At 44.0% G+C, this 11387-nt stretch overlaps 1 protein-coding gene across 1 annotated transcript in view; it reads right to left on the bottom strand.

Annotated features, from left to right (window-relative positions):
* Window positions 1–2386: 2386 nt before the first annotated feature.
* The window catches only part of LOC120864605 (40S ribosomal protein S29-like), a 43765-nt gene continuing 34764 nt past the window's right edge, over window positions 2387–11387 (bottom strand). Inside the window, exon 2 of the mRNA XM_040241644.1 lies at window positions 2387–2570. Coding sequence (XP_040097578.1) covers window positions 2387–2570 — 184 coding nt within the window. The remainder of the gene's footprint in view (window positions 2571–11387) is intronic.

Genomic DNA, 11387 nt, shown 5'->3' with positions numbered 1-11387 from the left:
TGCACTCAGGGTCTTCATTGCCATGTGGGGAGTCTTCCTTGCAGCTTACAGTCTCTTTAGTTGTGGCATGAAGGATCTAATTCCCTGACCAGGGACCAAACCCAGGTTCCCTGCATTGGGAGCACAGAGGTTTAACCAATGGACCAAAATGAAAGTCTGCTAATTTACTGCCGGGGTCCAGCCCCGGTGGATCCAGGGTGATTCGAAGGCGGGGGGACGGCGTCGGCGTCTTTGGAAAAATACATATTTAATTACAGATATAGAGAGAGATTAGAAATGGATAGTGTAGTAGGAGAATTAGTGGAGAAAAGAGGTTGAATTCAGCCAGAGAAACGGGAGCAAGAAAGAAGCGACGTGGTGGAATCAGTCTTTCCGGAAACTGATCCGATTTCTTTATTTTGGGGTTTGCTTATATACCTTTTGTTACACATAGGGATGAATACAGAGTCACGCGGGGTCTTAGGGATATTACATCATCTTCTGGCCATGAGTGAGACCTGCTGACATTCTATGTCCTTTCTTTCTGAAAACCAAAAACCTTATTTCTTCCAAGGGTGTTTTTTCTTAAACCAGGCACCACCCTCCAGATAAAGTTGCATTCCTATAGGGTGAGGGTGTAATGAGTTACCATCAAGAAAGGAATTTATTTAACCCAAGGTTAACAGGATTAATCTTAAAGGTTAATACTTATTTCTCCTATATGTTAGTTATATTCATTATACGGGCAGGGAATATGGAGATTTAGCAGCAAACATCAGCCCAACAAATGAAAATCCTTTTACCAATGCTCCCCTTAAGATCTATTTAGTCTTAAGATAGCGATAAAGTTACATTTTTACATAACAAAGACACAGTGATTTATAACAAAGCACAGTGATCTATTACAAAAGAGAAAATCCATTAACTCAAAAAGTCTAGTATTGCTAACATCTAAAACTACTATATTTCCTTTTCTATATTCCAAATACATTGATTAATATATTCCTAGGTGCCTAAGGATATGGAGGCCTGGCAGCAATCATTGACTCAATGAGAAGAAAAAGCCCTATGCTAATTAAGACTCTCAAAATACTCCAAAACTCTCTGTGCTGTTTATGGTTAAGAGGTAGTAAACAATCATGTGGCAGGAGTATGGATAATCCTGTCACACAAGCTAGTCTGTCAGCAGAGAGGTTTGACCTGAGACATCCTTGTCCCACCCAGAGCAGGGAATTAGCAACAATTACTGACACAACAAATGAAAAACCCTTCACCAATATAATTCTTAACCAACCCACTGTACTGATAATTTCTAACTCCCCCCAAAAATTTGCCTTTAGTAAGTCTAAAACATCTCGTGCCTCTCAGATTGGGAGGCTGTAAACAATCACATGTGGCCGGATGAACCTATACAGGCGGGCTAGATAACCTTCAGAGGAGTCCGTAAACTGAAACACTCTTGTCACGCCCAAGAATTTTTCTTGCCTTGGAGCTGCAAGTTAACTCCTTCTCCGAGAGAAATGGTTATGGGGGAGAGCCCCCCGTAAAGTCAGAGGTGTAGGCGAGAGCATAAAACAGACTCTGGTTTTGGGGTAGATGCTCGGGAACAGGGGGTTTCCTGAGGCTTGATCACGCCTTTGCATATGCCAAGTCTCCTTCCTCATGACCTTTGCCATGGGCGGAGTTCCTCACGCTGGCCCCCAACAATTTACCTTTTTTTTTGGCAGGTGGACACAATTCAACCCAGAATTCTCTTTTGTAATTCTCCATCTCATTTTATAAAGTCTTCAGTATTAGCTGTGCTGTCTCAGGGACACATTTGAGGGGTTTCGTAGAGCTGGACTCTCTCATCCATTAGTTTCTCCAGCCTCCCATGTTTGCCTCCCTGGAAAGCCTTGTCCTGCTTTCTTCATTGGGGTTCAATGTAGCATGTGCTATGCTGTGCTTAGTTGCTCTGTCGTGTCTGACTCTTTGCAACCCCATGGACTGTAGCCCACCAGGCTCCTCTGTCCATGGGGATTCTTCAGGCAAGAATACTGGAGTGGGTTGCCATGCTCTCCTCCAGGGGATCTTCCCAACCCAGGGATCGAACCCAGGTCTCCTGCATTGCAGGCTGATTCTTTACCAGCTGAACCACCAGGGAAGCCCCCAATGTCAGTGTGTGTCTCCCCAAATGAGTAGGAGGATCCTTTCCCCAGGGACCGTGGCTCATTCAGGAATCCCCCTCCAACAGCCAGGAATATAACCTCAGGTGACAGGAAGTCCTCTCTTGTCTCTGCATCCAAACCACTCATGGATTTTTTTTTTTTGGCAGGGGGAAGTTTTTAAACTTTCATTTTATATGCAAAGAGCTAATATTGTTTCTTCATAAGGTAGATGTGCTGAATATCTATCCAAGGAACTTCAGTTAGTCTGATTTAACACAGCCAACATCCTTCACGTACTGGCGGAAATACTGGTGCCCCATATTGAGGCAGTGTTTCCGGATCAGACCGTGCCTGTTTGAGCAGACCCGGCAAGAGCGAGAACCTTCGCTGAAATTTCTCAACTGGCCCCAGTAGAGCTGCTGGTGACCCACCTTGCTTTCTCGACTGCAATGAGGCAAAAGGCTCACAGATTTTTTAAAATTAAACAAATTGAGCTGTAGTCAGCTACATGTCACACACCATTTTAAAGTGTATACGACGCAGTGTCATTTACCACTTTCACAATGTCGTGCGGCTCTCACCTCCATCTAGTGCCAGGACATTTTCATCACCCCAAGAGGAAGCTCCATACGATTTAGCACTCCCTCCCCAGCCCTTCCCTCCCCACCGTCCCTGTCAACCACTTGTCAGCTTTCTGTCCCTATGGATTTATCCTGAATGTTTCAATAAATGGAACCACTCAATATGTGACCTTTTTTGAGTGGTTGCTTTCACTCAGCAAAATGTTTCTGAGGTTCATCCACACTATACCAGGTATCAGTGCCTCTTTTTTTGTGGAGACTCTTTGGTTTTGTTTATTGATTTTGATTGGAGCACAGCTGCTTTACAGTGTTGTGTTAGCTTCTGCTGTGCGGCAAAGGGAATCAGTTATACACATACATGTACCCACTCTTTTTTAAAGAATTCCTTCCCATTTAGGTCACCACAGAGCACTGAGTAGAGTGCCCTGTGCTATACGGTAGGTTTTCATTTGTTATCTATTTTATACACTCAGTTCAGTTCAGTTCAGTCACTCAGTCGTGTCCGACTCTTTGCGACCCCATGAATCGCAGCACACCAGGCCTCCCTGTCCATCACCAACTCCCGGAGTTCACTCAGACTCACGTCCATCGAGTCAGGGATGCCATCCAGCCATCTCATCCTCTGTCGTCCCCTTCTCCTCCTGCCCCCAATCCCTCCCAGCATCAGAGTCTTTTCCAATGAGTCAACTCTTCACATGAGGTGGCCAAAGTACTGGAGTTTCAGCTTTAGCATCATTCCTTCCAAAGAAATCCCAGGGCTGATCTCCTTTAGAATGGACTGGTTGGATCTCCTTGCAGTCCAAGGGACCCTCAAGGGTCTTCTCCAACACCACAGTTCAAAAGCATCAGTTCTTTGGCGCTCAGCTTTCTTCACAGTCCAACTCTCACATCCATACATGATTTTATACATAGTGGTATATATATGTCAGACCCAATCTCCCAATTCATCGCATCTCCTCTTCCCCCATGGTAACCCTAAGTTTGTCCTCTAAATCTGTGACTCTGTTTCAGCTTTGCAAATACGTTTATCTGTACCGTTTTTCTAGATTGCCTTGTGTAGCTTTTTAAAGACATATTTGCCTGGACAAATACATCTAGATAAGGGTTGGAAAACTACACCTGGTGGTGGGGGGGTGGTGGTGGGGCTTCCCAAGTATGGCTCCCTGCCTCTTTATATAGCCTGTGAACTAAGAATGATTTTTGCCTTTTAAAATCATTTAAAAAAATTAAGTGAAGAATAATCCATGGTGAGAATGATATAAATCTTAAATTTCAGTGTCTACAAAGTTTTTCTGAACCACAGCTACTCCCATTTGTTTCCATTTTTTCTCTGGCCCCTTTTAGGGCTACCAAGACAGAGTTCAAGGCTGGTCCCAAGGTAGTGAGTTATCTCAATTGATTGTTCACAGTCAGTTACAGATCGAACTCCTCGTTCTACTCTTCCCCCTTTCTCACTACTGCCCTTGACTAGAAAAGAAAAGAAAAGAAAAGAAAAAAGACACAGACACAAAAAAGACAGAGTTCAAGATGGAGATGGTCTGGCCCCCAAACTAATGATACTGACCACTTGGCCCTTTAAGGAAAGTCGGCAGATCACTGCCCCAGGAGATGGGCACCACCTAAAATTTCATCCATTCCTTATAAAGGACTCTTTCTCTTTCCCCTCATCTTCCTGAAGCCAAACTCCTCCCAGAATCCACATGGAGACCCCTCAGTTAGAAAGATTTGTTCGAATCCATACATATCAGTTTGCTATACACTTGAAACTAACACAATATTGTAAATAACTTAATTATATTTCTGGGAACTCCCTGTCAGTCCAGTGGTTACAGCTCCAAGTTTCCACTGCAAAGGACATGAGTTCAATCCCTGGCAGGGGAACTAAGGTCCTACATGCTGTGAGGTGCAGCCAAAAAAAAAAAAGAACAATGATGGAATAGAATCAGAGGACCTGGTTTAGAACGAGGAGATAAAGTAAGCCTCTCTCCAAAGAAGAATTTTGATTCTGATGATGCTGATACTAATTCCAATGCGTGGCTTCCCCCTCTCCCCCCTATACCACCAAGCAAGTTTCCAACATACTGGGTGTCCTACATTTCCACTCAATTCGGACACAACCTGGAGATAGCATCAGGGTCCACAGGTTAAGGACTCCGTCCCATACAACTGCCCCCACCACAGATGGCGAGCACAGTTCCAGGTTGTTACCTGTGTTTCTGACCAACTGGGTATAAATCAGAGGTTCCCATTGAGTCAGGAGATGGATGAGTCCCCAGGGGAAACAGTTAGAGTTGGTTCTCTGTGGATCGATACTCTAAGAAGAAAATAGTAGGACAATCGAGGGAGGAGGCTAAGCCCTGCCCAGATCAAAGATAAGAGACCACATATTTCTCATTCTCGAAGTCAAGGAAACTCTTGATTAGAAAGCTCCTTGGAGGTAAAAAAATGGAGGGGGTGTCACCCCCATAGTAAGTGATACAAACTACCCATTGGCCTCTTCGGTGGAGTATATCTTGACTGAGAGAAGCTCATGTGCACATAGCGGGATCCTGAGATATACCACATATAGACTCAGAGCAGGTGAATCAAAATGATTGGCCAAAGGAAACCCCGGGACGAATGCCCCTTAAAAGCGAATGACTACCAGAAAGGGGTGACTCTCTCTCTGAGTCTGCCCATGAGACTCTCCACATGTACTGTACTCTTTTCTTCCTCCTAGTAAACACTTTACTTTCGCTGTTGCGGCCCCATAGACTAATCCGCCAGGCTCCTCTGTCCATGGAATTCTCCAGGCAAGAATACTGGAGTGGGTTGCCACACTCTTCTTCAGGGGATCTTCCTGACCCAGGGATGGAACTCAGGTCTCCTGCACTGCGGGCGGATTCTTTACCTGCTGAGCCACCAGGGAAGCCCCACATGTTTCACTACTTTCTGTCTTTGTGGGAACTCTTTTTCTGCAAAGTTGAAGAGCCAGGGTCTTGTCACTGGCCTCTGGTCTAGCGGCTAGGATTTGGTGCTCTCACCATTGTGACCCAATCCCAATCTCTGGCGGGGAACTGAAACCCTGCTTCAAGGTGCTGCAGGACGAGGCCACCTGAGATCACCGTGACCCCCTTCTTGGGTTTGATTAATTTCCTACAGAGGCTCACTGAACTCAGAATACTAGAGTTTACTCACTAGATCATTTGTTTATTACAGTGAGACTCAAAAGCCAGATGCAGAGAGATACACACGGCAAGATCCTGAACAAAGGAACTTCTGAAAGCGTTCTGGTTCACCAACCTAGAAGTTCTCTGAACCCGTCTTTGAGTTTTTATGGAAGCTTCATTACATAGACATGATTGATTAAGTCCTTGATCATTGGTGATTGAACTCAATCACCCCAGAGGCTGGGAAGTGGGAGTGAAATTTTCAACAATCTAATGACAAAGTTGGTTCCAATGGCAACCCACTCACATCTCTGTGTGCTTTCCCTAGTATAACAAGACACCTTCATCACTCTTATCACAGAAATTCCAAGGTTTTAAGAGAATTGCCTTAAAATTAGAAACAAGGATGAAGACCAAATATATATATATTTATTTTTATTTCTTTATTGTAGTTTTGACTGTGCTGGGTCTTCGTTGCTGTGCTTGGGCTTTCTCTAGTTGCGGACAGTGTGGGCTACTCTCTGGTTGCCGTGCACGGGCTTCTCACTGCGGCGACTTCTCTTGTTGCGGAGCAGGGCCCTAGAGAGTGGGCTCAGTAGTTGTGGCACATGGGCTTAGTTGCTCCAAACCATGTGGATCTTCCTGGACCAGGGATTGAGCCCATGTCCCCTGCATTTGCAGGCAGATTCTTAACCACTGGACCACCGGGGAAGTCGCAAATATATGTCTTTCTTATTATAAATCACAATATCACAGATCTCAAGCTTCCCTTTCTTGACTTGTCGATCCCAGGAAATTCCCATGATTTTCTGCCTGCCCATAAAGTATCTGGAATTGTCGATGGCCAGCTGCCTTATCACCTTAGGAAATCCTTGTGTAAACTCTCTTTCCCTCCATGAGTGAGAAACGTGGTCTCCATGGCAGCGAGGTTAAAGTTCTCTCTGATTTCATGTCACTTCATTGGCAGTTTAATTGCCCAGACAAGAAAAAAACAAAACACCAGATGCCTTATACTGATGTGTGTACAACACAGATTTTGAATAATGACCCCGAGGGAAACATTTCTACCTTTCTTTTCTGTTGCTCCATAATAAATTCTCAAAAATATTTCCCTGAAGCAATGTGCTGCAAGGCCTAAAATCTGCCTTAACATCTAATGCAAATGAGACAGAAGGGAAGGAGGCAGGACACAACCTTTAAAAGAATGACGTAATCGCTGAGGATACAACAAAAACTGATTAAAGCTAATTAGCCCCAAGGTGACAGGCTGCCCTGGTGGCTCAGATGGTGAAGAATCCACTTACAATGTGGGAGACCTGGGTTCGATCCCTGGGTTGGGAAGATGCCCTGGAGAAGGGAACAGCTACCCACTCCAGTATTCTTGCCTGGAGAATTCCATGGGCAGAAGAGCCTGGAGGGCTACAGCCCTGGTGGGCTACACACTCCACAGGGCCACAAAGAGTCAGACCCGACTGAGCAAATAACACTGTATAGCACAGGGAACAATATTCTATATTCTGTGATAAACCATAACAGAAATATGTGTGTAACTGAATCACTTTTACTATACAGCATATATTGCCACAATAAATTTTTTTTTAAAGTCAGCGAATCTACGATATTCTGTTATAGCAGCCCAAACAGACTAAGACAGTTTCTATAGTGGAAGAATTACTATTAAGAAAAGAACTGCACCTTGCTTATGTATCCTCTGGTCTACGTCCTTGTGGGCAATGTGTCACTTGGAAAGTCCCATGGTCCAGATGGGAGCAAGAGTCCCCAGCTGTAGCCAACTGGCTTCCTAAATTGAGACTAGATATTGGGACTGGCTTCTCTGGGGGCTCAGATGGTAAAGAATCCATCTGCAGTGTGGGAGACCTGGGTTCGATTCCTAGGTTGGGAGGATGCCCTGGAGAAGGGAACGGCTTCCCACCCCAGTATTCTGGCCTGGAGAATTCCATGGACAGAGGAGGCTGGCAGGCTACAGTCCATGGGGTCTCAAAGAGTTGGACACAACTGAGTGACTTTCACTTTCAGAGATACCACGTGAGCCTGGGCTGATTACCAGTTTCTAAGGCTGTTCAATTTCTTAGTACATGTGATGCTGAATTCCTGTGATGTTCTGCCGCTGGAAAGACACTCAGCCGTGGGATTCGGAGAGACACTCTGTGGTTGTCATGGGAGCACTCCAGGCAGAAGAGACGATCAGTTCCTAGAGTTAGGAGAAAGCTGTCCTCATAGACTTAAGAGAGAGTGACGGGCTTCAGGAAGAGATTTAATGTTCAGAATGGCTAGCTGAAGTGAAGCCAGAAAGAGAAACACAAATGCCACGTGATATCACTTATATATGGGGCTTCCCAGGTGGTGCAGCGGCAAAGAATCCACCTGCGAGTGAACGAGATGCGGGAGATGCGGGTTCAGTCCTCAGGTTGGGAGGATCCCCTGGAGCAGGAAATGGCACCCCACCCACTCCAGTATTTCCGCCCGGGAGAATCCCATGGACAGAGAGGTCTGGCAGCCTACAGTCCATGGAGTCGCAAAGAGTCAGACATGAACGAGCAGCTGAAAACACACACACACACATATATATATACACACACATACACAACCACACATACACATATGTGTGTGTGTTCTTTTATCAGATTACTGATATATATGTATGTGTGTATATATGTATCTGCATTTGCGCTCAGTCATGCCCGACTCTTTGTGACCCCATAGACTAGAGCCTGCCAGGTTCCTCTGTCCATGGAATTTTCCAGGCAAGACCTGGAGTGGGTTTCCATTTCTTACTCCAATATATGTGACTGAATCACTCTGCTGTACATCTTAAACTAAAATGATATTGTAAGTATACTTCAATTAAAGAAAAGAAAAAAACATTATTATTAGAGCACTAATTCTTAAACTTCTTGGTCTCAGGCCCCCCTCTGCACTCTTAAAGTTACTGAGGACCCTACAGAGCTTTCTTAAATGTAAGTTGTAGCGATCAATACTTACTGTTTAAACATTAAAATTGATAAAATTTACAATGTGCATTTAAAATCTACTTTAAATAACAGTAAAACCCATTGAATGGTAACATGAACAACATATTTTATTACATTTTCCAAACCAAAAAATTTAGTTAGAAGAGTAGCATTGCTTTACATATTTGCAAATCTCCTAGAAGACAGTTGTATTCTCATTTGTGAGACTACCTTATTACTCTGTTGTGAAATATCATGTTAGTCCAAGTCTATGAAGAAAACCTACAAGCATCTAGCTGAAAAAAGTATTTCAATAGACTTCTCAGGAACTCAAGAATTCTTTCAGTTCAGTTCAGTTCAGTTCAGTCGCTCAGTCGTGTCCAACTCTTTGTGACCCCATGAATCGCAGCATGCCAGGCCTCCCTGTCCATCGCTAACACCCAGAGTTCACTCAGACTCACGTCCATCGAGTCCGTGATGCCATCCAGCCATCTCATCCTCTGTCATCCCCTTCTCCTCCTGCCCCTAATCCCTCCCAGCATCAGAGTCTTTTCCAATGAGTCAACTCTTCGCATGAGGTGGCCAAAGTACTGGAGTTTCAGCTTTAGCATCATTCCTTCCAAAGAAATCCCAGGGCTGATCTCCTTCAGAATGGACTAGTTGGATCTCCTTGCAGTCCAAGGGACTCTCAAGAGTCTTCTCCAACACCACAGTTCAAAAGCATCAATTCTTCGGCACTCTGCCTTCTTCACAGTCCAACTCTCACATCCATGCATGACCACGGGAAAAACAATAGCCTTGACTAGACGGACCTTAGTCGGCAAAGTAATGTCTCTGCTTTTCAATATGCTATCTAGGTTGGTCATAACTTTTCTTCCAAGGAGTAAGCGTCTTTTAATTTCATGGCTGCAATCACCAGCTGCAGTGATTTTGGAGCACCCCAAAATAAAGTCTGACACTGTTTCCACTGTTTCCCCATCTATTTCCCATGAAGTGATGGGACCGGATGCCATGATCTTCATTTGCCGAATGTTGAGCTTTAAGCCAACTTTTTCACTCTCCTCTTTCACTTTCCTCAAGAGGCTTTTTAGTTCCTCTTCACTTTCTGCCATAAGGGTGGTGTCATCTGCATATCTGAGGTTATTGATATTTCTCCCGGCAATCTTGATTCCAGCTTGTGTTTCTTCCAGTCCAGCGTTTCTCATGATGTACTCTGCATAGGAGTTAAATAAGCAGGGTGACAATATACAGCCTTGATGTACTCCTTTTCCTATCTGGAACCAGTCTGTTGTTCCATGTCCAGTTCTAACTGTTGCTTCCTGACCTGCATACAGATTTCTCAAGAGGCAGGTCAGGTGGTCTGGTATTCCCATCTCTTTACTAAAACTTGAAATACTGGTAATTTAGTCAAGGTTAGTCGTAGTGGGGAATCTCCATTTCAGTAGGTTCTATTTTATTAAAATCCATTTGTCTACCTTGCACTTTTCATGTATATCTTTTTTCCCCATATCACAGACATGTGGGATCTTAATTCCCTGACCAGGGATCAAACCCATGCCCCCTGCATTGGAAACACAGGGTCTTAATCACTAGACTGATAGGACAAGTCCTACCTTGCACTTTTTATGACTCTTTCATTGGTCTTTTGAATAATATTACTTCACTAATTCATACGGATCTTCCAAACCTCAACACATTTCATTACATAATATTTTAAAAACTCCATTTGTTAATGTCACCACCAGTCTCAGAAAAGTCTTTCAGTGTTGGAACGTTGTCAAACATGGAGACAAACACATGTCTTTCAAAATTAAAATTTTTTCTTGAAAGCTCAACTTTTACCACTGGCAACAAACACTGTCAGTTGTTTTCCTTGAAGCGGCAAGTTCATTTCCTTCACTTTTGAGAAAATTTCTGCCAGAAGCCAAGTTGAATCCTCATAGACTGTCAGTTTTTTCCAATAAATTATAGTTCATGGAAAACTGGCCAATTCAACTCTTAAACACTCACACAACTGTGGTCCTCAAGGTATCTATTATCTGTCCATTGTGATTGGCTCAGAGGTGGTCATGTGATAAAGGCTGGGCCAATCAGAGTGCATCTCAGAACAAAGAATTTCTATCTCCTTCCCTGAAGTTTGAAGCTTTAGGGCTATTTGCAGCCAGCTTTTGACCATAGGGTTGGCCAACCATCGTTTGAAGCCAACATCGTGAAGGGCACAGCAGAGACAGGAAGAAACTAGTTTATTGATCACATCATTGAACCAGAATACCAAGTCGTTCTTAAAAACACATCTTACTTTTTCATTTATGATGTCTGCTTGGGTGTATCACCCACTGGGTGACTTAAATAACAGACATTTAATTCTTACAGTTCTGGAGGCTAAAAAACCAACACCAGTGTTCCAGTCAATCAGGTTTCTAGTGAGGGCTCTGTTTTTGATTTTCAGATGGCCCCATTCTTGCTATATCCGCACATGGCCTTTCCTTGGTTCAAGAACATAGTTGTTCGGTCACTCTGTCGTGTCCCACTCTTTGCAGCCCTATAGACTGCAGCAGG

The sequence above is a fragment of the Oryx dammah genome, unplaced genomic scaffold, assembly GCF_014754425.2.
Source record: "Oryx dammah isolate SB20612 unplaced genomic scaffold, SCBI_Odam_1.1 HiC_scaffold_5, whole genome shotgun sequence".
Classification (NCBI taxonomy): Eukaryota; Metazoa; Chordata; class Mammalia; order Artiodactyla; family Bovidae; genus Oryx; species Oryx dammah.
This window is presented reverse-complemented; position numbering and strand designations above follow the sequence as displayed.